Genomic DNA, 27,543 nt, shown 5'->3' with positions numbered 1-27,543 from the left:
AAACCTTTAGTACTTACAGACGGGGCCTCCTTGTCACGACAAACCATGACGCTGACTCACTGGATTCTCTTTGCCGTGGCCGACTGGCTGCGTTTGTATGTGGCGCTACGGTAGCAGTTGTAGCCGTTCACCGTCGCCAGGCAGATGTTCACAAGCGCCAGCGAGCGACTCCCAGCGTTCTGGGGCTGGATGAGGAGGGCATAGACAAACCACACCATGCCTGTAGCGCATAGAGCAGCGCTCGAGTTGAAATCAATCTTCTCCACTGGGGGGTTGCCGGAGACAATACCGTAAAGAGGAACAATCGAAAGCGACCACTTGAAGAGCGGGGCTGTGTTGTAGATAGAGTTCAGGTACGCAATGATGGGGTTCCGCTCATAAGGGGCGAGAAAATTGAAAATGCGCCCAGTGCCTACCCAACTGTGGAACACTTTAGGGAAGACCTTAGGGATGGCCTGAGCGGACACGGTAGACGTCATCCTTGCTGAGAACGGTAGGACCTCTTGTAGAAAGAAGGGAATGCGAAGAGGGCGCCCAAGCAACGTGAACGGCTACGAGAAACTAGAATGCGACACGAACTGATATATATGTTTTTTTTTTGATCTGCTGAACAGCTTCGTCCAAATTCCGTGCGATAGTAGCACGTGTAAGAAAGTAAGGGAGGGGCACAGGGTGGAAAAAAGTTACAGGCAGTCTCATCTTCGCTCGAGGGAGGCTCAATTCATGGGTGACAAAGGGGGTCTTTTTTTTTTGCCTGACCCCCCCCCCGCCACACCGTATGGTGCGGCACCGTTACGGAGTCCATCTGCCAGTGCGCAGTCGCAGATGCATTCCTTAAACCGTCACACGTCATGGTGACGTAGATGCCCTCCCATTCCCTTTCAAGTCCACCTAAGCCTGTGTTACCGTGGTCCTCGTTGTGTGAACAAATCTTGCCGGACGTAGAAGGTGTACAAAAACATCGATAGTACAGCCAGTGCGCACCCTCATACACATACAACAGCGTGATAAGAGAGAAAACCCGCACATGTGCCGATCATTACTGCGAAGACAACCCACAGTCACGGTGGCCATCCCCGAGATCAGAGGCACCGGCGAAGAGATGGGAGAACGACGGACTTCTTCTTTGCTTACCGCACGGTAGCAGCTCTTCGCCATCTTCATAATGTCTGTTCATAGCGCAGCAGCGCCTCTTGAGCAGATACGTAGTCGTTCCAATCAGCCGCAGACACCTCGATCTGGGCAGCTGCCTCGAGGGACTCGGCAGCCATTTTGTCCAACTGCACAAGTACTGTGACGGGCTGGAGGCGCCGGGCAAGCATCTCATAATGCGGTGAGGATTGTGGAAGGAGAAGGAGCAACAAATAAAGTGTTTGCACCAGCGCCGGGCACGCTGTCGGGTGCAACAGGGACGCGCGCAAGAAGGTGAAGGTAGACGACTCCAGCTGCTGCACCAAGTGATTAAGCTGTACGTAGGTGGCAACAGACATCTCGCCTTCCGCCAGATGCTCGCAGATACGCCTTGTGAAGACAAAGTGGCGACACAGCAGCCCCAGCGAGAGTAGCGCGACCGCGTTGTAGCGCCAGCAATGCTGGAGCGCCGAGAAAATATCTTTTGTAGCGCTGTTAGTCAGCCCGCAGCGTAGCAGTGTCCGAAAATCGTCAAGCTCGGGGAAGGTGGCAATCATGGACTGGAGGGAGAGCACCATTTTGCTCACAAATCGCAAGTCTGTTATTTCAGAGAGCGCGTGGGCAAAGTGGACGAGTACACCCTCTCTGAAGTCTCCCCCTTCGAGACCGCTTCGCAGGGTGTGTAGCCGACGCACCACATCAGGGAAACGGCGCAGCAACAGCCCATCATTTTTGTGGTGCAACAGTCGGTGCAGTATGAGCTGCACCACCTCCGAAAAGTGGCTACTGCTCGTCAGTACGCTGGCTATCTCCGTGGCCCGGAACGCCACGCTCTCTGGGGCGACGTCCAGCAACACGGTAATTTTTCCTAAAACGCTGCCCAAAAGCTTTTCAGACGTCGCAGGAGTCACATGATGGAGAACCAGGAGCCATTCAAGACTACCCATGAGTGTCTCTTCCCCAGCACCGCCGTCGAGCAACTCCACCACGCACCCCCAAAGCAGATCTGCCACGTCGGCTGAAATACAGTCCGCGACAGACACAATCGCATGTTGTACCTCCTGGTTTGTCGTAACTGCTGCTACATGCGTGGCGCCATCATGAGAGCTCAGTTCGGGCAACGTAGCTTGCAGAACAAGAGGCAGGTTGTGTTGAAAAAAAATATCGTGGATTCCGAGGTGGGCGATCTCCGAGAGCCACTCAAGGCAAAAGACGCGCGTCCGTCCAGACGCCGTGTTGCGGACGCATGTGCAGAGAGTGTCCAGCAGGTCTCTTATGCCCGTTGCGGCCTGTTCGGTGTAGTGCTTTGAGACGCTTTGGCGGCATTCCTGGAGGATGTCGAACACATTCGTGTCACTGCTGACAGATGCGGCAAGTAACACCCGAAGGAGCGATACCATAGAGACGCTAAAGTGGCAGCCGGGCAGTTCCAGGACAAATCGCAGCCACCGCAGTACCCACTGAGACACTGGCGCTGCAACATCAACTGCAAGCGACCCCGAGGCCGAAGTGTAATTGCCAAGCGTGTCGCACACAAACGATGCAAAGGCGTTCACGTCCACGACAGCAGGGCTGTTGCGGCTCATCAGCTCTTTCAGCGTGGACGACACCTCCTCAGCTAGACGAAACACGCGCTTGTCTCGATCGCTCACAGCGGTGGAGAGAGCGGTGAAAAGGTCTGTGAACCGTGTCGCCCACACCTCCGCTCCATGGTGACTGACAAGCTCGTAGCACGCTTCTAGGGCGGCGATGCGGACAATTGGATCGGCATCGCCCATACTGCGCAATACAGGGTCCAGTAAGTGCGCGAGCAGGTCGGTGCCCAGCGGATGCAGCGGCAGACCAGCGCACACGGCACGAATGCATATGAAAGCGGCCCGGCGATAGACTGCCGCGGTATTTTGCAGCAGCTGCTTCTCAACCCAGTTCAACTCAAGCACTAGTACTTTCTCTGCGTCAGGGGAGGGAACATCCTTGTAGAGTTGTGAGGTTCGAGATGAGACAAGGCGTGCAATAGCAAAGCGATCCTCTGCCTTCCCTTCAATGAGGTTCTTCCAAGTTGTCTGGATGGAAACAGGGTCCGCCATCCTCTTTGCACAACGTTGAGGGAAAGCGACGCAGGACGCACACCTCAGTAATTAGGTGCAAAGACCTCTCTGAGAGCCACCAGATATCCACAGCCCCGCTAAAAGGAGAACAGAAAAAGGAGGACCGAGATGATTCAGGGGGAGGGAACGGTATTGCGTGCATCTGCAATGGAAAAAGAGTGGCACTTCTAAAGTCGGGACGGCACGGAAATCGTATAATGTCACCGTTGCCGTCGCCCCGATTCACCGAGCGTATTAAAGCGGTGCGCTACTTACGGGGGGGGAGTTCTCCTGCCGCCAAACGTGCACATACCTCCCTCTACGCATGCACTTCATCAAGACACGGTTTTCTACTACAATCACCACAGCAGCTGTGGGAGTGGTGTTGTATTGGAGGACGTGCGGGTGGTAGCGGTGGTGAGGGGAATAGCGGAGGCAGGGGGCTCTGCAGAGAGGCGGAGACCAGACTGATACCATCACGGCCGCACACTGGTGTATGCTATTTTTGTTCTTTTCTTTGGCGACACAGAAACCAACACATCTGGAGAACGAAGACGAGAAAAGAAGAGAAATGAGAAACGAGAAGAAACGACAAAAAAAACTTAAAAATGAAAAATTCGACAGGTGCGCCCCCAGTGAGGTGAGGAGAAGCCAATGATCCTCACAATGTCAGACACGAACCCACCTCTCTTTTTCCACGTTGTCGTAGCCCTCAGAGATACACACCAGAGACGAGTAGAGAAGTTGGACAACACTGACAGCAAACGAAGATGCCTGTTCTCCTCGAAAGGAAGCGCCACTGTAGAAGCAGAGAAGAAGATGGGCAGCGGTAATCTTTCCAGACAAAAAAAACAAGGCAATCAGAGGGAAAGGGAAGAGAGCAGCCCGTAAGGCGCTGTCACCCACAGACACTGAAAAGAAAAAGTCGTTCCCTTTTGGAGAACGTGAAACGTCGTTCTCATCCTGCATGCAGGGGGGGAGGGGGGGAGGGGAAGTGTACTGAGAAAAGAAGTGCGGGGGAACGAGATGGTCACAACAGACTTCCTCTTCTCTTTTCGACTTCGTCACACTGTGGTGTGCATGCCGGTTCACCAAGTGAGTGTTTTTATTCTTTCCTCGTCCCCTTTCTTTCTTGCCTCCAACGACAGATACGAGCATGTACGATGGATCGCTGTACGGTCTACAAGACATCGAGTGAACATGCCCGTGCAGTTCGCTCTTGTGCTTGGTTGAACCGAGTAAAAACAAGACAACACTGTCAGTAACTTTCTCAATACACATTTTTTTTTCCTGGTCACATTCAGCAGTCTCCCCTTTTTTTTCATTGAGGTGCAGGTCAGCCAACATCCGTCAACATTGCCATCGAAAAGATACACATTTACAACTACAGAGGGTAAACCTCGCCAAAGCGCCCACGTCATTGTCGCTCTCAACGATAACGTAAAAGCAAGATGGGAAAAAGTAAAGAGTCAATACAGCTTTTTTTTTCTTGGGGGGGGGGGGGGGGGGGGGGGAGGAAGGGGGAACATAGAAGCAATAAGAGGAAGCTCAAACGAAAAAAAAGTACAGTAACATACAAGTCTTTGCCGAGTGAAGAGAGACGAGGCGAACGCGACCAGGGGAAAACATGATCTCAAACCACCATTTTGGTGTAGAGGAGGTGAGAGAGTGAGGGCCTTATAGACACCGTGAACTGCTACTTTTTTTTCTTATCAATTCACAACAGTTTCAAGAACAAGTAGGCGACCCGTGTCACTCAACGCAATCACAAATGCGTCACGGTACACTCACTGCAAATACTCAAAAATTCACATCGGGGACAAAATCAGCTCATAACAATGCCACAAAGACTTTGGACAACAGATGGGTGTACCCTCTTCCTCTCCCCAACACATACACACACACGAACGCATACTAAACGAAGGTAAACATATGTAAAAAAAAGATCTGAGGACGCGGGCACCCAACCTCAGGTCACAGTACAGGGAAACAAATGGAAAAAAATGATCGTGGAGGAGGGATCAACGGCGCTGTAACTCTGCAAGACAGGCACATGCTTGTGTGATGCGAAGATCGAGAAGAACAGCCACTCGCACGTATGGGCAAATATCCGGAAAGAAAAAAAAGGTGGCACAACGTACAGACCATACATACTAAAAGATGCGTGTGCGAGGTGCGAGAGTGTATACATACACATGTTTGTAAGCTGCCTTTCATGGAAATACACAAAAAATGCGAGAGTGTGAGGGAGGGCGCTGGCGTCAGTGGGAAAGAAGAGCGAAGAAGCGCTCCCCTCATTGCCCTTCATGTCCATGAATAGCGCTCTTCTTCCCCAGCAGAAGAACACCAGTACGGTATGAAGCACGCAGATTCGGAGGCAGCTGTATGCTATACTTGCTGGTATGCCTTCGGTATTACTGAGAGCACGGCGATGAACCACGCGCGCTCGATCGGCGAGAGGTTTGGCTGCGACGCACAGACTCCTCTTCGATGCGCGACTTGCACTTCTCAAGTTGGCGAATGCTCTCGAGGTTCTTCTTTGACAGCTGCGTCTTGGAGAAGGGAATATGCTGCTCTGCTTCCGGAGATCCAGAGGGGTACCATGGCTGCTGATACGCGCCCTTGTGAGACGGCGGTGCCCATGAAGGACTCCGACGTTGCTTGCTGACAGCAGGGATCGAATACGTTGCCCGACCTTCCTCGTCAAACTCCCCGTGTGGCTCCCCGTGCTCATACACTTCAGCCTTATCTGCAGCGGCCCCCTCCTCCAACTCTGCTTTCTGCTGCTGCGACTCAAACTCCTGTTCAGCAGCTGCCGTCCCCCACTGCTCCTCCTGCTTGTGTGGCTCAGAAATACTCGCAGACTGATCCTCAGCGGCTTCGTCCTTCGACTGCTGCTCCTCCTGGTACGGCTGTGCCTCAGCAGCAGACTGATCCTCAGCGGCTTCGTCCTTCGACTGCTGCTCCTCCTGGTACGGCTGTGCCTCAGCAGCAGACTGATCCTCAGCGGCTTCGTCCTTCGACTGCTGCTCCTCCTGGTACGGCTGTGCCTCAGCAGCAGACTGATCCCCAGCGGCTTCGTCCTTCGACTGCTGGTCCTCCTGGTACGGCTGTGCCTCAGCAGCAGACTGATCCCCAGCGGCTTCGTCCTTCGACTGCTGGTCCTCCTGGTACGGCTGTGCCTCAGCAGCAGACTGATCCTCAGCGGCTTCGTCCTTCGACTGCTGCTCCTCCTGGTACGGCTGTGCCTCAGCAGCAGACTGATCCCCAGCGGCTTCGTCCTTCGACTGCTTTCTCTTCTTGGACGCCGCAGACTTATCCTCAGCGGCATCGTCCTTCGACTGCTTTCTCTTCTTGGACGCCGCAGACTTATCCTCAGCGGCATCGTCCTTCGACTGCTTTCTCTTCTTGGACGCCGCAGACTTGTCCTCAGCGGCATCGTCCTTCGACTGCTTTCTCTTCTTGGACGCCGCAGACTTGTCCTCAGCGGCATCGTCCTTCGACTGCTGGTGCGGTTCAGTCACCTCGTAGAGCTCCCCCTCATCCCGGTGATTATCCATGTGGGACTGAGGTGCTTCATGGTAATAGTCCTCCTCTCTCGCCTCCTCCTCGCTGTCCAAGAGAAGTTTCTGCTTCTCCTGCTGATTGTTCCACTCATGAGGCTCCGCCTTCGATGCAGTCCTCTTGGCGTAATCGGCATTCTTATCCTGTTCCTCCTGTAGATCCTTTTCCTCCTCTTCCTCGTCCTCCATGTCAAGGCGATGAACCTTCTTGTCAGTGGTCTGGCCATCCTTGTAACGCTGGGTCTCCTCCTGCTCCTCATCCTCCTCATCTTTGAAGCCGTTCCCCTCGGCAGCGCGGTGCTGCTTGTGAATCGCATCCTTATCCAACAGCGGTGTGTGTAGACGCTTGTAACTCACAACAATCTCACCGGCGTCCTCGCTGACATTCGCGGCCTGGTGCATCTGAATTATAACCACACCCTCGTCCTTTTCTTCCAGCTCGCACACTCCTACAGACACAAGGCGCCCATCCTCGTAGACGTGCACTTCAATATCTTTTTGATCCCGCTCTACCTCGATGAAGCGAACCTCCTGGTTCCAGTTGATGATGTGGTTGCCGTCAGCGTCGTCGATAGCCGGCGCCTCCACAGTTGTGCCCTCCAGATCCCCAGTAGCAACAGAGACGTAGCCCTGCGCCACCGGATCGCCGTCACGGCGCACGAGGTTGAGGCCGCGGACAATGGTGACAAACAGCGACTCTTTCTGTACCTCTAGCAAGGCAGGATGCGGTTCCTCTTCATCCAGGGGTTTGTTAAGCCACTCGATGGAGATCTCCCCCCAGAGGGCGTCGTCCTTTGATTTTGACTCGATCAGAAGCACTGCGCTTCCTTTGTTGTACAGACGCTCAAACTCCAGTGGCACTGCGCCGATGACCAGCAGCTCCTCTTCCTCCGCATTGCCATCTTCCTCCTTGGGTACACACACGAGAATGTGGCCCAGCTTTTTCTCGGTGTTGAGCTGCATAAGCTGCGACGGATTCTGGGAGAGATAGTAGTAGCCCTCCTTGGCGTAGTAGGGCGACAGTGACGGCTCTGCCTGTGGGCCAGGTGTATAAAGCACGGACTCAGAGCAGTTGTCGTCGGTATCACGCAACACGCAAAGCACACCGCCAGGATAAGGTTCCGCGCCGTGATCGGTGTACTGGTATACATGATGGGCAACAAAAGTGCAGTTGAGCGGCACACTAAGCGTCTGCTGCTCCACCGCCTCACCATCGGCTTTATCGTTTCCGTCGCGCACGTACCACGAAGCCAGAATGGTGCCCAGCGGGCCATCTTGGCGAGTGCCGTAGCCCTTGTGCATACTGTCCACTGGCATGACCGGCAACGGTTCCTGGTCGCCACTGTTGCGGTCGTGCAGGGCGTCGCACGGGAGCACCACACCGCCGACCAGCTTATCGGTTGACTCTGGCAAAGCCTCGTTCACAACGAGCACCTCGAGTGACTCGGCAGAGTTCATGTACGGGAATTCGAAGAGCTCCTCCCACGGCGTCACCATCTCCTTGCCGCGCGGCACCTTTTCTGTCTGGCCCTCAAAGGCGCCACAGCGAACGATAACCGATATCGGGTCCTCGGCTTCAGCACTGATGTTACGGCCGTGGTGAACCGTGACGACCAGCTTAGGCACGCTGAGATCCTTCTTGGCACGGCGCAGGTCATCGATTGTCGGCGGCGGCGGCGGAACGTTTGTTGTCGTCTCAGCCTCTTGATCCTCATCCAGGATGCGTCGGTAGATCTTCCGCCGGAGCTCCGCGGAGGGCAGCGGCCGCGCACGCTCATCATATACATCGAACTGCATAATGCGCCGATACTCGGCCTCTTTGGCCTCACGGGCCTCTCGGAGAAGACGGTCACGTTCCTGTTGCTTGCTAAATTCGGTGCAGCATGGACACAGGTAGATCTCCGGCATCTGGGCGTACGTGCAATCCGGCGGGAAGCCGACGCGACGTATCAGCGAAGTCGCTGTGTCATCCTCGAAAGGAAGAGGTTCGCCGAAGATTGACATACTGGACGTTACACTTTAACAAGAGGGGATAGAGTGGCGTGTGGCGGGGCTGATTCACTTAATTCTGTTTTTCTGTGCGTCGAAGAAGAATGCACACACACACACACACACACACAAACGAGAGTAGCGCACACAGGCGTCGTGGAGACAATCACAGAGAGATGCGTGCGCGTACGTTTGTACGTCCGTCCTCTCTCCTTTGCTATTTCTCCGGATCCCGGAGATTACACTCTTGTCGACCTTGACAAAGGCGTGCGCACGCGCTCAGGAGGGTACGTAACAAAGAGGGATGCACTACAGATAGTAATTACTTTGCACACGAGCGCCGGAGTGGGAACAAAGCGACCTACCGAGACGGGAAAACAGGCAGTCGTGATGAAATGCGAAAAAAAAGCGGAATTCCCCTGTTGTAAAAAAAAAAAACGACAAAAATACACGGGAAAAGAAAACAAATTTGTCGAATCGAGACTGGGGGGGGGGGGAAGCGCGGCGGTTGTGTGTCGAAAAAACGGTACAGGGAAAGGGGTTGTATATATGGACAAATCCGCCGGGGAGGGAGGGGAGGCTTAAATGTGAGGCGGTGTGGCCGACTCGATAGTGATGCGTTCGCTGGCCTCTGTACTGCCAGTCGCGGAGGCCGGTATGGGCGGTGAACTGTGGAATCCCAGGCAAGCCACAAAAAAAAGCACAAAGTATGACGCACTCACACACTCGCACACGGTGTCGGGAGAAACGGTCGATTTCACAAATGTAAAAACAAAAAGCAACGAGGATGTAATGGGTAGTGGTGATGAGAGGGCGATGAATAACGTATCACCTTCGCTTCACGCGTTTACTTCTGCGTGCATTACACAGGGGGAGAGACAGATGTCAGAGAAAATGGACGAGGGGGAAGGAGGTTGAGCTGGAGGCTTGAGACGACGCCAGACAAAGTGGAAGAGCCAGTCACACATTCGTCCATTATAGCACGATGCGCTTGCATGGGGGCAGTGATGAGCGGCAATAGCGAAAAGAATCCGAAGCTGCGCTGCGGACACACAGAAAATGATACAGAGTGACAGCCACGAATTCAAATACCGCATACAAGACTGAGCGGAACGAGGCTTCGCTGGGATAGTTTTTTTTTTTTGATGAATGCCTTGGTGTTCGTAGCCACTCGGTCACGAGTAGTGAGAACAGAACACAATAATATTACGCAAATAACAAAAGACAGTGCACCTTCTTTCCCCCTCTCCACGGCGTTACACTGAAGAAAACCAAACTAATGGCGACCTAGTGACTCATAACGCGTGTGTCACCCCTCTGCCCTTACGCGCAAAAGTGTAACCGCACACCAGGGGACGTCTCCGTCTATTGTTCAGACAAAAAAAAAGATTTAGAGGTTCTATACATGGGTACATCCAGTGCTTCGATCACAGCCAACCGACACGACCTAGCCACCACCAAGATAAGAAAAAAAAGGGGAGGAGACTAGTCAGCAGCGCAAATACACGATGCAAAGATGCACTTCATCGTTTCCGAAGTTTTGCGCATCCCCGTGACAACAACAAAGCGAGCCTATCTTTACATCATCCACCGAGACGACCGCCTAATTAGCAGATAGGCTGCGTGGAACAGAATAATGGCAGGCTGGCAGGTAATACAAAACAGTGTCACTCGAGAGGGCTGATGAGGAAGGATAGGGGCTAAAGAAGTCGCTAGACCCCCTCCCTCCTACATAATGGATGGGCTGTAGACGTGACCGCCCTTGCGCTTCAGCATGAAGATCTCAGCCGTGAGCGCGTCCATCTCTTCCTGCTGCGCGGCAATGAGTTCGCGCAGCGCAGCGCGCTCTTGCTTCGATGCCACTGTCGTGCCGCGGTACTGCTGGACCGTCTTCGATGTGGCCTGTGACAATACGGAATCTACGTGCTGGCGTTCCTCCTCGAGATCGCCAAGGTTCTGCAGCAGGCTAGTGTTTTCAAAGACCTTGTCTTGCAAGCGCGTGCGAAGATCTTCAATTTCTTTTTCGACTTTTTTCACCGATCGTGCCCACTTCAGCTCGAGGTGGCGCAGCTCTTCCCTCTTCGCCTCTATTGCCCAGCTGGACCCACACGACTCCAACATCTCCAAATCAACGTGCTGGCCAAACCGAAGCTGCATAACCTCGCTCACTTTCCCTTGCCACTCCTCAAACACACGATTCGATGCCGCTCGTGCGTCCTTCAGTGGTTGAAGCTCCGCCGTCAGTCTTGCTAGTTCGTCACGGCGATACACCTTCTGGTCGGCCAATTCATAAATACGCTGTCGAAGCGCATTCATCCGCTCGGTAGAGATGACAAGCAGAGGTTGCTCCGGTAGGTCGGGCGGTAGCTGTCCATTCTTCTCGAGGCAACGTACCTGACTCAAGCGGAGCGGCACTACTGTGTAGAGCATATTCAACTCCTTTCGTTTCTGTGCCTCAATGACCTGCCTATCGCTTTGGCACTTCTTGACGTGGTCTGCCAGTTCCTGTAACCGCTGTTCACTGTCCTCCAGCTCTTTGCGAACTCTCGCCACTTCTGCCTTAGCGGCGTCGCTGGCGTCTGTCAAGTCGAGGCGAGATTCACGATACCTGAGCATGGCTTCCCACGCCTCAACGGTGCAGTTGGGCGGCCGTACTTCCTCGCCGATACCGTCATCCTCGTCGTCGTCGTCGCTGGTGACGTCGTCATCGTCGTCGTCACCGTCCTCCAGACGTCGCCGGCGCTTCAGCTGCCGGTAGTAGACCCGCTTGATGTACGTGAGCTTGTCGCTTGGACAGTGCTCGTCCAGGTACGCCTCTACAGTCTGATTGGTGCTCTTGAGCTGGGCCGCAAGTTGGCGAATGCGCTCCTCGGTGGAGGTAACATCGTTGTTTTGGGCCGCAATGGCGCGCTGCACCGACTCCCGCTCCTTCTTCACGGCCGCTAAGGCTGCGCGCAGTTTCTTGTCCTGCGAGCGAAACACCAGCAGAAGCTGATACTCGCGCTGAAAGAGAATCAGGCGACGGGTCATGAGGCACAAATCAACGTCGAGTGCAGCACGACACAAGCGCAGCACAGACAGTTTTCGGTTGAAGTCCACCCGCACTGCGGCCATGGCGCTCTCCAGCCGTCGCAGGTCGCGCTCCCGTACGGCACGCTGCATTTCGCGCTCTTCCTTCTCCTCCGAAGTGAGGTTCACGTTGTCGAGCTTGTTCTTCAGGTCTTGGTCCATGCGCTCTCGCATCGCGAAGCCTCCAATGAATGACTGGCGTGAGGACCTTTCACTGTGGGAGGAAAAGTGGCTGCCTTTGGAGCGCTTTGGTGCCCCGGCAACGTTGCTGTGCAAGGAACCAGCCCCCGCGACAGAGGAGCCTCGCGAGTTCTCCCGCGCTTGCGCGCCTGCCAAGTCGGCACCAAATCCGCGGTGCGCCTTCATCGCATCGGCCTTAGCCCGTTCCTCCGCTTTCTTTTTGCTGTATGCATCAAGCTTTTCGCGATCCATTGTGTAGATATTCTCGAACTCCTCCTCAGCACTGAGAGTAAGCTGAGGCATATCGGGCGATGTGCACAATCCTAGTTGAAAACGCACTTTTCCGTAGTCCTTGCGCAAACAGTTGAGGCGGTCCAGAGCGTGCCTCTTCTCTTCGCGCAGCTTGAGCAAGTCCTCGTTAAAGGCTGTCTTCACTCTCACAATTTCTTCCATCAAGGCGGTCATGCACTGCAGCTTGGCGGCCGCGGTGGGGCGGTACGAGTGCTCACCTCGGTAGGCGGAATCTGTGCGGAATGTGCAATCACCGCGGCTCTTTAGATCGACCGCGATTTGGCGCTTCAGTTCTGCATCGTCGACCGCGGGGTTCGGCTTGCGTTCGAGAAGACGCGTGTATCCGTCTCGCCGCTCCTGCCGCTCACGGCGGCGAGTATCCATCTTGTTGAGTTGCTGTTTTACTGACGCACTGATCGCGGCTGTCGTGGTAATATCGGCACCCTGCTTGCGCGTGGCGTCAGTGCCGCTGTCGCCTGCTTTCACTTCATCCGCAAGTAAAGGCGCTGTCGCCGCAGTGGCTGTAGCGGCACTAATCTCCTCACAGTCGCTCTCCTCATCCTCTCTCTTCTCTACATCGGACTCCCCGTCCGAATCTGCCAGGTGTGCAGCATCAGCGTTCAGAGCGGCGATGGACATCGCTGGATTGAAGAGGCGCATAGAGGCGACGGAAAAGCCTTCGTCAATGGACTCCAGTTCAAACCGATCGTAGAGAAGGTTGTCGAGATATCGGCTCCTCAGCTTCGCAGTCTTCACGTCCTCACGTGCGGTGGGCAGAATGTACACTTTTTCCGCCTCTCGAACTCGTCGCTGCTTCTCCGCGTTCAGGGCGTCCTGAAGGGACGAATCCAGCTGCAACTCAGCTTTGCTAAGTCGCTGGTTAGAGGGCAGCTGTTCATTGCGGCGCACAAGCTCAGCGTACTTGTCACGAACATGCTCCACCTTCTCTAAGAATCGCTGGAGATTTGCCTCCTCCTCGGCTGATACCCGAGCTGCGTCGTCCGCCTCCTTCTGCTCCTGAACCGACAACGCGGGTGCTTCGGCAGCCTCTGCAACAGCAGCCGGGGCTTCTCTCGCCTTAGGGACCCCGCTCGTGGCATCATCCGCGAGTGCAAAATGGCTGGTGACCGGTGGCGGAGGGTGCGGGGCTGCGAAGCCATCTCGCAGCTGTGTCACTACAAGCCCGTCAGTCCCAACGGAAACAACCATGCTGCCGTCGTAAGAGATGAAGGCACCGGTGATGGCACCGCTCGTGCTGTCGTGCGCTGCGCCAAGTACAAACAGTTGTGCACGACTTTCAGTCTCCCGAAGCAGTAGCCGATTGCGATCCGCACAGATCACGAGAGCGCCGTTAGGACTGACAAAAGCTCGCCGCGGTATGCAGTCCCGATAGCATACATTAAGCTCCGGGTCCTCAACATAGTCTGGGGGCTCCACACCGGTGGGAGGCAGAGGGGGCAGTTCCAGGCGATTTGCATAGCGGATCTTGCACTGGTAAACATATGCCAGCTCATTCTTGTCCATGCCGATTGCAAAGCCGTCCCCTGGGAGCTCCACGACGAATGAGATTGGCCACGGGCCAAGATCCTCCTCCTCCAGTGCCCCGGCAGCGGTGTCATCGATCTCGAGCTCCTCGGCCTCCGTCTTTGGCGGTGGCAGTTGCCGTTGGCGAATCGCGACCAAATCAAACGCGCACGGAAACTCGTACCCCTCGTCGTGGTTCACCGAGCCCGGTTCCGGGGCATGAATCGAAAGCAGCTGCCCGCCCTCAAAGCCCAGCAGGCAACCGCCGTGGCCGCCAATAGCCTGCGTATCCCACGCGACGCTCGTCGGATTCTTAAGTGGCCCGACGCAATAGCCAACAGGGGCAAGCGTACAGGGTGCAGTTTCGATGGTGAAGAAGAAAACGTGTCCGCCAGGGGAGACGCTTGCCACCTGTGAAACGTCTTCGTTCACGGCCAAAGCGCACAAACCGTCCGCGTGCGCCTTCCACTGACCAGCCACACGAATGGCGCGGCTCTCCTCCCCAACTTCGAGTAGCCGGACCGTACCATCTCCAAAGCCAACTACCACGAGCATGCTTTGTGCCGTCGAATGCGACACCAACACCTTCAAGTCTACTACAGGAGCTGGATCCCGGCGCGGATCGCGCGGCCCCTCGACGCGGCACCGCTCTGTGCCACGCACATAGTCCAAACACCGGACTGCGCCGTCCATGCCACCAGTGACGACGACGTGCTCAACAGGAGACACCGCCGCGCACATGAGTGGAACACCGTTCAGCTGTACATGCACCTTCATCGTCTTCTCCGTTACATCTAGTTTTCCGTTCCGAAGCGGGTAGGGGAGTGTTGCCAAGGTGCCGAATTTGTCGAGGAGAACCCACTGCTGGTGCTCCTCGTCGAACGCAACGGAGCGGATGTTGAACACAGCCGATACGCACGCCTCGTGGATGCATTTCGGCGCGTAGTACTGCGGAAGGCCGATTCCCTCTGCAACTTCCAGCTCATGGAGATCCCAATACCTCATAAAGCCGTCGTCGCCGGCTGTCACCACGTAAGCGCCCTCCAGGGAGACAAAGTTGATGGCCCCGTCGTGGCATGGCTGAATGTCGTACGGTGCCTGATCCATCCCCTTGACTTCCGCCTGATCGACGGTAAATGCGCGGGCAAATGTGCACGCGATGAGGTCGCCCTCCCATAGAATGAGGTCGCCAGAGTCAGATCCCGAGAGCACCTTACCGTCCCCCAAGATCACGAATGCGGCCACATCGGAAATTTCGTGACGGCCGAACTTACCGAGTGAGCCCTGCAGCTTCTTTCCGGTGAAGGTGTCCGCCATCGTCCAGAACTTGATGTGCCCAGCTCCACCAGTCACGAGAAGCGCGTCGTCGAAGCGGCTAAAGGCGACACTATACACGTCAGAGTTGAAGCACTTGCTTCGAAGTAGCAGCGAAGCGCTCTGCCAGTCCCAGACGGCGATAGTGTAATCGGGTGCACTCGCGACAGAGGCGAGGCGGGTGCCTTCCGTGTTGAAAGCGAGTGTGCTATACCCCACCTCAGCGCCCCCTTCCAAGGTGTTCAACTGGGCTCGAGAGGGCCACTCGTACACGCCCAAAAGCGGGTGTTCAGGACATCGCTCACCCACCACGTACGAAGATCTGCTGGGGTGCACAGCAACAGCGCCTACCGCACCATCCAGGGGGCCGTCTTGCGACTCCACGAGACCGGAGTCGAGGTGCACAAAGAGCACGAACTTGCCACCACTCGTGAGCAGGGTGTTGTCCCCGAGGTACCCAACAGCATTGAAGTGAAGACTGTCGAATCCGGCGTGTGCGAGGATTTTGCTGCTGGGTTTCACATCGTCAGGGTACACGTGCAACGGCTTCGGTTGCTTTTCAACATCTGTGGCTGCTGGTGCCGCCATTGGTGAATCGGGAGAGCACAGGCCAGAAGAGAAGAGAGACTGGGGGGACTTGATAGCGCTATCGTGAAAGTTGCAGGCTCCTCTCGATTAGGAGAACCCGCACCTGGACCCTGAGAAGCACACAAAAATGATCCCGGGCGGTAGAGATTTAGTGATGTTGTTTCTCTGAAATGAATGGTCGATGAGTTTATGACTGGACGGGGCCCAGAGTTCCTGTGAGCTGAACGCCCAAAGCAGAGGCGCGCCAAAGAGGTTGGGAAAGAAGTCATATGAAGAAGGTGAAGAGCTTCGGAAAAGGAGATGTGGCTTTCATGGGGGAACACCGTCACTCCATACAGCAGCGTCAACCGTTTTTGTGTTTCAACGCCAAGACCGCCCCGCGTCACACCTCGTGTTCGATACCGCCCTTTGGGAATTTTCCTGTTAGTCTGTGTGTGCACGTGTTGGTTCAAATAAGGAAGAGTGAAGATACCCCACAGGCTTTAGGGCGGTAACGAGACAGGCGAGGGGAAGCAAAGAAGCGAACCAGACTGGCTAATTCTTTTCATAGAGCGAAAACGGCTTCGTTACACATGAGCAGCCGTGCTTCTCACGATCACCAAGATTCTCAATGTCGTCTCACTGACCCAACAATCGATTTACCAGCAACTCCATCTCAATGACCGGCTCAACTCTTCTCTCCTTTGCTGTTGCCACCTCGGCATCGCTGCCGCATATGAACATGACTTTTTTGTGTACCTGCCGAGTAGCGGCGAAGACCGCGCAACACACATCGCAACAAGTCACGCCTTCAAGCTGCAGAGAAAGCCCAAGAGGTAAGACGGACAACCAGGTGTACTCGAGGTGCCATGTGCGCAGCATTCCGAGCGCGCTATCTGGAAGTCCAAAAGAAGCACAGAGTGACTCGAACGGAAGAAGAGCAACAGCTCCGCACTTGCGTCGATACGATTCCATCATGCGTACAAATGCCTGCTCCGAGGCTGGGCGACTCGCCAGGGTCGCTATTGCAGCGGCGCTTAGTACGGTGCAGTAAACTGTCTCCGAGGGTAGCAGGCGATGAAGTTCGTCCGTGACGGCGGGTGCGGGCGTGGCCTCCGCAGGGCTGGTGAGCCTGGGAGACATGCCTAATACGGCTGCCAGAAGCGCCTCGCGTTGGGCTTGTAGAGCGGCATAGAAAGCCTTTCCGGCTGAACAGCGAAGGTCACGATACCGACGGACAGCTGCTGAGATTGTACTGGCCACCATGATCGAGCCTATTCTCATATCCCGTGTGAGGAACTCCAGCAGAGTTGGTAGCTTTGCTGCGTTACTTTCCTCCACAGTAAGACTGCCGAGAAGCGCGCAAACTCTCCGTAAGGCGACGTGCTGATCGTGTGACTCCGCAGGCAACTGATGGAGCCCAGGGTAACGGCGTAAGCACCAAAGGAAAAAATCGGTGCAGCTAACTGGCAAAAGACGTTGCAGTGGCGAGCAAAGATCGCGGATCTGTGCCACAACTTCGAGCACTCGAAGAAAAGACACCAATGTCGGTGTCGACAAGACGCACATAGACATGAACAGGATGCACATGCGGTAATACTCCTGCCGCCGCTCACACAGGGCAAGCACCTCATCGAAAACTCTCGGTGACAACTGGACGCGCACGGCGAACGCATACTTAATTGCATCACAGGCGAAGGTCAAGGTATCTGTGTCACAACGAAAGTGTCGAGAAGTCCCGAGTTTTTCGTCCTTGCGACACAGTTCCACGAGGAGATCGCTCAGAAAGGCGCCAAGGTGCAGCGGTGCACCGGCGAAACCGTCACGACTGCGGCCGCTGAGGAGCTCCTCACGAACGAGACGCATCGCAGCAGAGCAGGGCTTGCTACTGGAAAGCAAACAGCGACCGAACGCCACTACGAGCGATTCACTCAGCCGACCGGTCGACGCGCTAACCAGGGCAATAATGCGTTCAAACAGGTCCATGAAGTGATCTTCCAGGGGCTTTGGCATCTGCAGCGACACCTGTGCGAGGGCGGCGCCGAGGTTACCCCACACGCTCGCTGGTACGTGCTGTGAACCCAGTGAATCTTTGAAAGTCAGCGCAACGCGAGCTGCTCGCACAGGGTGATTGGGCAACGCTTTGATAGCGCTGAGCAGTGTGCTAAGAGGAATAATAGGCATGTCTAGCAGTACATCTTCTAGGATGTCAAGCACAGCGTCTGCTCCACCTTCACGGCCAAGAACACTCAGTGAGCGGTTCACAGCCGCTAAGCACGGAGCTGCATTCAGCTTTCGGTCGACGGCAAAACGGTGCAAAATCTCACCGGCAGTGTGACGCTGCGCAAGCCATTGGTACGTCGCTTGCTGGCGCTGAGCAATCGCAAAGGAGTCAGTCAGTACGCAGTGCAGAGGCTGCACGACAGGGATGCTACAAGCAGCCAACTCTGCTTCGATGACGGAATCGAGGCGGCGATAGCGGTGGAGGTGAAAATCGTGGGCACCTCGTCCAGCGCGAATGTGAGTGCCCTGCGTTGGCGGCGCAAACGTCCGGTAGCGGATGCTTACGGGGAGAGCTGAGACGCGCGGGTACTCCTCGCGCAAGTAGTGAGTCAACTCCTCTTCTCCTTCGCCCCACGTGACGCTTTCCATCACGTGATCGTGAGCGATAGGCAGTACAAGGTGCGCCGCTGCTTTCACACAACTAAAAAAAAAAACAATGCGGAAACAGCAAAGGCTGTGAAGTGATGCAAATATGTGAAAGTGTGTAAAGCAGGCACCAGCCCGGGGACGGTGGGGGGGGGGGACCCTGGAGGAATGAGGAGGACAGCTACAACGAGTTACTTGTGAGTCTAATGCTTCCACACGATAATGAGTGGAGGACAGAATTTTCTTTTCAGCGTTTCGCTACTACACACCAGGCGGGTGCTGAAGTCACGGGTCGTCGTGGACCGAGAAACAAGATGAAAAAAACGAGTGGCTCCTACACTTTAGACGGAGGGGGGGGGGAGGAGAAGCATGACAGTAGTGGGCAAGAGATATTGGTGAGGGGAAAGATATCCGTGTGGTAGGAAGAGTGGAGGGCGATAACTAGACGGCATCGACGTCTTCTGATGTGCGCAATAGCGTTGATCGACGGCCTACACTGAAGTTTGTTTTCTTTGTTTCAAGACACGTTCCTTCCCTCAACAAAAACAGTGAAACTGGGTGTCTCGTGTGTGGGTTGAGAGGTGGGCATTCATGCACCGCTTGTTCTGTTTCCCATTAACTAAGTGCAGGTGTCCTGATGACGCTGATATAGGCGCATGACTGCCCATAGGGCCAACGACAAGAAAGAGGGAAAGAGGCAGGGAGTGACTCCATGCACAGCGTGATGACCTCCACCTCGCACTCCCCCGTTTATAACGGACACCACTCTAATAGCAACACGTCTGCACGAGTGCGGGGATGTCCAGCAGTTTTCATGGTGAAGGACGTACACATCAAGCAACCTGTATATGGTGTACGCTCCACAACAAAGGGAAAAAAGGGGGAATGAGAAAAAAAAGAAAGGGGAAAGCAGACGGGAGGGTTCCAAGACAAAAGCGTGCCAAACAAAAGAGCTCGACGCCTCTAAGCAAATCAAATACAATAATAGTGATAATAACGTGTACACCCCTCCTCCTACACACACACACACACACACACACGCACACACAGTAAGGAAATCACAGCCTTGGCCAACAGTGATGTGGAACATATCGAAATAGGCGGCGTCACTGAGTGGAAGGTGGGAAGCAGTGGGCGCCAGAGCCCATGGCGTCAAAACAACCGAGGATGGCATCGCAGGCTCCACGCAAAAACAACGTACGCACACCTACATCCACGAGTAAACAAAAATACAAACGGGAAAATCACGCACGAGATGAACGATGGAGTTGGGGTGAAGTAGGACGGTTTCGAATGCAATGGAGGCGACGAACAGATTAAGCAGAAGAAAAAAAGTAGGCGAGTCAGAGGGAGTCCGAAGCGGCGCCGTGCCACTCGACTTGAACGTGTGTGCATCATACAGCGGAATGCAAGGGAGAAACAGCTAAACAGGCAATAGAGCGGGATAAAACACAAAAGAGCCACACATTACAAAAGTTGGTGGAAGTACCTAAAAAAAATAAATGAACAAAGCAAACAAAAAGGAGGAGAAAAGGGGGACTTGATAGAGAAAACGTCAGCTTCACATGGGGGGGGGGGGGTGAAGAAACTAAACAGTGAACACACACACACACCAAACCACCCCAAACTATGTAGCGTTGAAGACGGATTGAGGGAGGGGGGGAGTGGGGGAAACTCGAGGGAAAATCTTGCGCCGTCCCCGCCCCTCCCCCCCCCCAAAAAAAAAAAATAGCGGCACATCAGAGTTGGGAATTTCCCCTTTTTGAACGGTTTTCCCCTCGTGTTGGACTGAGCAGAATGTCGCAGCAACAGTTAGGCAAATTCTTGTCGACGTCGTGCACGCTCGGCAGCGGCGCGGTGCAACATCGCTTTAATGTCGGACTGCGTGGGAAGAGGAGCCGCTAGCGACCTGTATCCTGAAGGCATCTGACGAGGCGGGTTATACAAAGGGTTCAGGTGGAGGGCTGGAGGCCGACTAGTCGGTTGACGCCGCATATCGCTAGGGTTCCTGCGTGGGTTAGCCATGAAAAGGTAGCCTGGCGATGGAGATGGAAAGGGGTGCGCCACATAGGGGCGTGCGTAGGGCCTACCGAAGGGTCTTGCGCAGCCGCCGTTTCGTTGGGACGGCAGCGGGAGTGGCGCAGGGGGACAAAGGGGCTCACTTTGCTGCCGATAGACCGGCAGCGCGGCAGATCGCATGGGATTCGGCGTGCTAAAAATGGAGTTTAATGGTGGTGATGAGATGTGAGATTTGCCATTACTCTGCGCGCGCTGACAGAGAGATGGCAGCGGCGGTGCGCCCAGCTGAGGCGGCATGACAGCCACCTGCGGCAGAACATTATGCGGTTTCAGTGACGGTATTACGGGTCGCCTGCGGTCTGAAGAACCGTTGTCCGCGCTCAAAGCGCACGCAGCTGCGACCGCTTGTGCCGCCGTGGAAGAGATGGGGTATGACTCATTTGGCGTCACAAGAGGATGCGTTCCAGCATCGCCATGAGCACCCGCGTTTGTGTGCGTGGGGCCTGATGTCGTCTCGGAGGCGTTTCGGTATTCTTCATGCGCCATGGCGGCAGCGGCCCGTGCGGCGGACCTGGCAGAGGGCATTGCAGGAACCCCATCGATGATGGCCGGCAGCAGATGATGCTTGCAGAGGGACCGCACGTAATGTTGCGGTACCGTGTCGTCCTGCTCCAGCCACTCATTAATGCGATTGCGAACTATCGGTAGCTGCAAGATGTCCTCTAGTTTAATGCGTCCTGCAGGCTCTCGCACCAGCATTCGCGCAACTATGCCGCGCAACTCGGCACTATACAAGGTTGGAATAGGGTCGTACTGCACCGCAAGGATGCGCTGCAGCAGCCCTTTCATGTCTTTGGCGTTGAAGGGGTGCTTGAGCGTCAGCAGCTCGTAAAGAACGACACCGAGCGCCCATACATCACTACGGTGGTCGTACGGCTGCTCCAGAATGAGCTCAGGGGAGAGGTAGTAAGGGGTACCGACGAACGTCTGGGCCTGGTCGTACGTGTTTGCCAGCGTTCGAGAAATCCCAAAGTCGCCTAGTTTGATTAGATTTTCGCGGGTAAGAAAAATATTCTGCGTCTTTACATCGCGGTGAAGAATCTTGCGCTGGTGCACGTAGTCGAGGCTGAGCACCAGCTGTATAAACCAGTCCAGCACTTGACCCTCCGGCACACTTACGCCGCAACTTTTTTTAAGGCGGGTGCTGACGTCACCGCTTTCAGCGTACTCCATCACAATGCAAAGGTTATCGGACTTGCGTGCGAGAAAGCTATCGACGTAGTTGATGATGTTTGGGTGTCGCAGCGAACTCAGCACGCGCGCCTCGTTCAAACTTTGCTGTCGGTCCTTTTTGCTCATCCGCGTAAGATCAACCTGCTTGATAACGTAGTACTTGCCGTCCTCGTTGTTCCGAGCAAGGGTACAGGTGCCCATGTTGCCCTTCCCAATAAGCTTCACCTTTGTGTACTTGTCCATTATGAATGGCGTGGGTTAACTGTGGACAGGAACACCCCAAAAGGGGAAGATTTCGCAGAGGCCTCGCCTGTGCAGATGATGGCGAAGCACAGCTGCAGATGCAACTCAACCGACCAGCTTAGCACGATCAGTTTTTTTTTGTGGAGTGACTGCAGTTTCCTCTAAAGTCTTGCGAATTACAAAGAAAACCTACCGTGCGGGCGGCGGTGTTGACCGACTGTGACGTCGTGCACGCTGTGGGTGACACGATCACCAAGGGACACGATGAACACGTACCCTCCCATACAACATCTGTCAATCCGCGCAAAATAACCGACCAGTACCCGTACAACCAAACGTGAAGAGGGGTGAAGAGAGAAGAGTGAGGAGTGAGGAGTGAAGAGACATCACAAAAGTCAGGCGCACGAGCACGAGCATAAGGCATTGTAGCTGAGGTCTGCATACACACAACCACACAGGTGTCAAAATATGTATCCATGTGCGCGTGCGCGTGTGCGTGTGTGTGTGTGGGGGGGGCCTCATGTACAAGACTCAATGACCTGGGTGCCGTACGGAGTGGGATCAAATCGAAGAGCAACCGCTCCCAATGCACCTCATTCTCTTCTCACACTCTCTCCTCCAGAAAAAAAGAAAATACCTGCATGCAACGCCAGCTCACCCGCCTCTGTTGCACCACCATCACATCCCGCGTCTCGAAGGATGAGCAGTCCTGCTCTTGAACACCAGGCCATGCGCTCAATGGGCTCCTCCTCCCACCCACCCACCTCCCCCGCCCCTTTCGGCGCTTGCTCGTCGGGTCGGTAGGTAAGCGCTGCGTGATGGGGCCGCCTCGCACGCACCGGCGTCGACTCCGCGCCTTGCTCGAGGGCAGAGGTGATGGTGGTTGGCTGCCCCCTCGGGGAGCACAGGGAGGGGGGGGGGGAGGGGTCTCTGGATGGCCTCCTCGAATGCGCCGCGACACACGGGGACGGTGTCGCTATCCATATTTGACCAATCCGACTCGTTCTCTACGGTCCTCGAATTAGAACCATCAGGCATACACTTAGCGCAGTCCGAAACATCGCAGTGTGGTAGCAGTCCGGTCGATCACCTTAGTCTGTCCCCCTTCCACCCTGTGCAGTGTGCAACATTGCTCCTCGACCATCGCCGTCCCCGCTTTCTGGTCTTTTTCGATGGTCGTCCCAGCGACTCTCCCTCGATCCCTCTCTGTGGCAACGCTCGTAAGTGCAAACAAACAAGAATAATGATGCAGACCGTCATCGTCGGTGAGGCGGAACTGGTAGACCGTTGCAGACAACCAAGTCACACTACGCAAGCGACCGTATCGAGGGTGATGAGGGCGCTGCAGGTCCTCCCAGACGCACCAGTGGCGCCGAAAAAAGCGCGGCTTCTCGGCGCGGAAGCGCTGTGGCATTAGCAACTCGTCAAGCATCACGTCCCCGTGGTCCATGAGAGCGGTGTAGCTGAAGTGCGACTACACGGCACTCTGATCGGTCGCAGCGTTGCTGAGCTCCACGTGTGGCTTTGCAATGACCTGGACAAAATGACAGTGTAGCAGCAAGAGCATGCGCACACTCCAGTACGGCTCGCCGTTGCGGGGATGCACGATTCCACAGTAGACATACCCCTCTGTTGAACTCAAGACCTGAGAATCATCGATCGCGGCTTCGAGACCGTTGCCGGTCAAGAGTGGCACCATGCGCCCTGCAGCCCTGCTGCATGTGGCGGATGTTGCGCAGACAGTGGCGGCACCTGGATATACGTGTCGTCGTTCCCCTTCAAAATGAACAGCACTTCCAGAAAGATATGGCGGGCCAACACCCGCCGGCGAAGCAGCTTTGGACTCATACTTACCTCCACCATCAGCCCCAATTTGACCTCCTGGGCAATAACCTCGACTGTGGCGGGGTGCCGGTTCGTCAGCAGGTGAATCGCGACGCTGGCCCAGCGCAGCGTGGCGTCCTGCCAGAGGGGTGGTGATGAACAGCAGACAAATCGCGTGAGAGGCATAACGAGAAGTACAACAGGTAGCAACATAGACCGTGCAAGCGGGAGAAGCGTCGACGATGGCGAAGGCGCGGATGTCACATTCGCACTCACCACCGCTTCGATGAAGAAGTCGCAGAGCGAGTCCATTGAGTTCTCAGCACGCTGCGAATGCCGCAATACGTAATCCGACGTATGTTCGGCATGACCGTGGGCCGCCCCAACAGCGGCGTGCTTTCGTCAGGAACGTTCTTTGTCAGGACTGATGCAACAAAGAGTATCCCCCGCAGTAGCGAGATCGTCAACATTCGGCAAAGGGGGTGAGAAGTCGGAGCCGAGGCGCGGACCGTCAGCACTCACACGAGCGACACTAGTGTGTGCAATCCCTCCAGTGGGCTGGGCTCCTCCGCAGTCAGCCCCCTCCTTCGTGATCAGCGCGGCAGCCCGCGGATGCACCGCCGGATTTTTTGGTGTTTCGGAGGGGGAAGGAGGGAAGGGGAGGAGAAAAGATTTTTTGGGGGGATTCCGTGCACGCCACTTCACAGTGCCCAATATGTGCAATGGTTGTGTGGTGCTCAACAGAGTTATTCGCGGTGTGCGCGGCCTCGCCATACAACAAACCCAAGTCCGACGTTGCGCAATTGCGTCGAGCGACACAAAACCCTTGCTAAGTGAATGGTAGGAGGGGGGCTGCAAGATACGGCGTGGTGATCGAATGCGAGGTTCCGCCTCGTGGTTCAGGAAGCGACTTGTCGCCAGCGGCGTTGGCGCACACGGATGCGAGTCCCCCCTGCCACTTGCACTGGTCCTTTGCCTCCTCCACGTAGGTTGTCAAGCTCGCCATGGACAATAGCATCGGCCCGATTCACCTGCGTGTCACGTTTCTGGTGGCTGAACAGGGGATCTCTGGGTTGCAGCGGGGTCTCGCGCGGACAGCGGCTTCCTCTTCGTATGGTGCTAGGGTCGGGCTGTGCTCAGCGACCGTCTCTCTCGTTGCGCCCATAAACACTTGACCCTGCAAGCACCCAGCACGGCAGACCCCAAAGACGTGCAACGTCCACTACAGCACCTGCGACGCCGTCAGAGTGTCAGAATAGAGGATGAAAGAACAAGAAATTTGCGTGTCTCAGCGGGAAGGACAAGCGCAGCACTTTTGAACGCAACACGCCGCGCTCGGTAGTCAAAAAAAAAAACGATTGGGCAGCATGGGCGTGGGTGAGCCCGAAACCGCAGCAGCAGCGTCTTGGAAAACGCTGAGCCTTTCAACATTGTGAGGCGTCACTCAGGCGCGGTGCTGCGACAACAGTGACAGCGGCCCGGTCGGCTTCTGCCGCTGTACCCCCATTGAATGTGTCGGTGCACCGTGCGCGTCTGAGAGCGCCATATAACACATCCACACAATATAAACCTCTTTTTGTGACCCCTGCCCTCTCCCTCCCGCCCCCCCCAGAAGAAGTGCACACACCATGACTAAGGTGAAATGAGGATCACAGTGCCGCGGCCACATGCAGCAAACCAAGAAACGTGCAGCTCTTTGGGGGGAGGGGGGGGGGGTAGGTGATGCACTCAACAGCCACCAGAATGCTGTTGCATCTTGAGCATCTCTGATTTCCTTCCGCCGTGTGTGTGAGCCTACAGCGAAGCCTCCTCTTACAGGCATCAGAAAACAGACCATTGCACAGGCCTGCCACCGTTTCCTTAAGCTGTGCGTCGGGCTTCTTCCCTTGGGAACACAACGCTGGCGGGCTTCCGTGGGTATACTGAGAAAGAGTTTGAGACGGGTGTTGAGGTCAGGGGCTTCGAGGCGACCAATGCCATCGCAGATGACCAACACATCTCCCCACCCCCGTAGCCGAATCTTCGAGGTTTATGTGGTAAAAGCATAACCCGACGCGGCCTTTCCGTTGAGCTGGACAAAATAGTCAAGGCTGGTGGCTCAATCAAACCTGAAAAGACCGTGCGCAGCGGATAATACGGACGCCGCCCTAGAAAACTTGACAGTAACAGTTGCCTTGTGCATCGCGCTGAGCACGGTTGCATCCAATATGCTCTTGTGGCACAGGTCACTCTCTAGCATGGAAAGACGACGGCGTGGGGCCAAGGTATATGTGAAAAAAAAAGTGGTTTGGTGTGTTTATATTCATCCGTCTGAAGGATCAACACGTTTGCCAAAAAATGTGGAGGTAAAAAAGAAAAAGAAGTCAGTGAACATGTACTCCTCAAGCACTCAAGATACTGTAGTCACCGCAAAAACACCAGCCAGCCACTCTCTCTGGCACATCGCCCCGGCGAAGAAACCAAGCAAAGTAGGGGTTGTACCAAATACGTGCGCATCTGACACGAAGTGCGTACAGGGTTACGGCCCCCCTTTACTGGCATCAGGGATTCACGACTGAGATCCCGCATGGGAACAGAACAACTCGCTTGCAGAGCCCCCAATTGACATCGGAGATTCGACTAGAAGCCGACCCCGTCACCACCTATTGAACTGCTGCTCAGCACCCTACTCTTTCCCACGACCACTCGCTCACCGTCCGCGCAGAAACTTCTGCAACGCAGTGAAACGCCCTTTTTATTTTTTTATGATTCTATTCGGTCCATACAAACGTCAATGCAGTGCCGCACCCGGCTCCAGCGTACCACAGGCCCACCGCGTGGTGCGCCAGGGTCCCAGCACACGCGCCCCACAGCAGTGCCAGATCGATCAGCTCCGCCCGCATCGCAGTTCCCCCCCCCCTCTCACGGCCACTCCGCCATTGCGCCAGTCGCCGCGCAGTGCATCTCGCGGGGTCACCCAGGCTCGCCGCCCCTTGGCAGAGAGCGCCACCTGAGATCTGCACCAGTCATTTCAACACGGTGCCTGTCATTGGGGCGGCACAAGCGCGTTTTGCTACCGCCAGTCTCAACGACGCGGAGCCGCCACACGGGACCCGGCACGGCCCACACTCGCACAGACAAGTCCACCCGACCCCCCGGCGCTGTTGGTACTCCACCTGCAGCTTGGCATCGTCAATGAAGGGGGGAGAGGGGGGTATTGGAGGCTGTTTGACCACCCCCATAGGATAGCTACTACCACCCCCAAATCTGTGACGGACTGTACCACTGAGACTATGTGGTCCACCGCAAACACTCGCGCGATTAGACCTCAACCAACTCGTCACGGGCGTGCCTGGATACATTCTCGGGTGTAAATAATGAGTCAGAGGTCATAAATACTGTGCGCCACGAAAGGGCGGGGAGAGGCACCCCCACCCACCCCCGCTAAAAAAAAGGAAAAAAGAAAGATCAGCCATCGAAAGTAAGGAGGCGAGGCCCCGCGCCACCAACACCATCAGACATCAACTCGGGCGCACACACGAAGGCGGTGTACGAATGAGAAAAGGCAGCACTCGCGTGTGCGGCGGAGTAGGGAGAGAGGGTCGCTCTTGGCGAACAAAAAAAGAGCACGTCTAGCGTACCACACACACGCACGCATAAACAAATGCCAAACCGGAATGAAGATCGTGTACCGCTTACTTTACGGAGTCCGTGAGCCGAGAGCACGGAAGAAGGGGGCCAGGAGGAGGAGGAAGGGGAGGAAGGCAGGGGTTGAGTCGATCGAGGCGACCGCAGTTGTGCAAATTATTCAACTACGTGCTGACTTTGTCTACATTCTTCTCTTTGCGCCCGTGCTGCTACCAGCGTCGTCCACTACAACC

At 55.4% G+C, this 27,543-nt stretch overlaps 6 protein-coding genes across 6 annotated transcripts; all 6 read right to left on the bottom strand.

The window, feature by feature from the left end:
- Positions 1-56: 56 nt before the first annotated feature.
- On the bottom strand, positions 57-479 carry JKF63_06794 (uncharacterized protein; the record flags this gene model as incomplete). The annotated part of the gene is made up of 1 exon (XM_067902742.1): positions 57-479. The coding sequence occupies one exon, from the start codon at positions 477-479 to the stop codon at positions 57-59; it is 423 nt and encodes a 140-aa protein (XP_067758635.1).
- Positions 480-1,160: 681 nt separating this feature from the next.
- Positions 1,161-3,218, bottom strand: JKF63_06793 (uncharacterized protein; the record flags this gene model as incomplete). Its single annotated transcript, XM_067902741.1, has 1 exon — positions 1,161-3,218. The coding sequence occupies one exon, from the start codon at positions 3,216-3,218 to the stop codon at positions 1,161-1,163; it is 2,058 nt and encodes a 685-aa protein (XP_067758634.1).
- A 2,414-nt stretch (positions 3,219-5,632) lies between these two features.
- Positions 5,633-8,785, bottom strand: JKF63_06792 (uncharacterized protein; the record flags this gene model as incomplete). Its single annotated transcript, XM_067902740.1, has 1 exon — positions 5,633-8,785. One exon carries the CDS (start codon positions 8,783-8,785, stop codon positions 5,633-5,635), a length of 3,153 nt encoding a protein of 1,050 aa, XP_067758633.1.
- Positions 8,786-10,498: 1,713 nt separating this feature from the next.
- On the bottom strand, positions 10,499-15,736 carry JKF63_06791 (uncharacterized protein; the record flags this gene model as incomplete). Its single annotated transcript, XM_067902739.1, has 1 exon — positions 10,499-15,736. The coding sequence occupies one exon, from the start codon at positions 15,734-15,736 to the stop codon at positions 10,499-10,501; it is 5,238 nt and encodes a 1,745-aa protein (XP_067758632.1).
- A 618-nt stretch (positions 15,737-16,354) lies between these two features.
- Positions 16,355-18,367, bottom strand: JKF63_06790 (uncharacterized protein; the record flags this gene model as incomplete). Its single annotated transcript, XM_067902738.1, has 1 exon — positions 16,355-18,367. One exon carries the CDS (start codon positions 18,365-18,367, stop codon positions 16,355-16,357), a length of 2,013 nt encoding a protein of 670 aa, XP_067758631.1.
- Positions 18,368-20,176: 1,809 nt separating this feature from the next.
- On the bottom strand, positions 20,177-21,859 carry JKF63_06789 (uncharacterized protein; the record flags this gene model as incomplete). The annotated part of the gene is made up of 1 exon (XM_067902737.1): positions 20,177-21,859. The coding sequence occupies one exon, from the start codon at positions 21,857-21,859 to the stop codon at positions 20,177-20,179; it is 1,683 nt and encodes a 560-aa protein (XP_067758630.1).
- Between the last annotated feature and the right edge of the window lie 5,684 nt (positions 21,860-27,543).

Source organism: Porcisia hertigi, chromosome 14 (assembly GCF_017918235.1).
Source record: "Porcisia hertigi strain C119 chromosome 14, whole genome shotgun sequence".
NCBI classification, from domain to species: domain Eukaryota; phylum Euglenozoa; class Kinetoplastea; order Trypanosomatida; family Trypanosomatidae; genus Porcisia; species Porcisia hertigi.
This window is presented reverse-complemented; position numbering and strand designations above follow the sequence as displayed.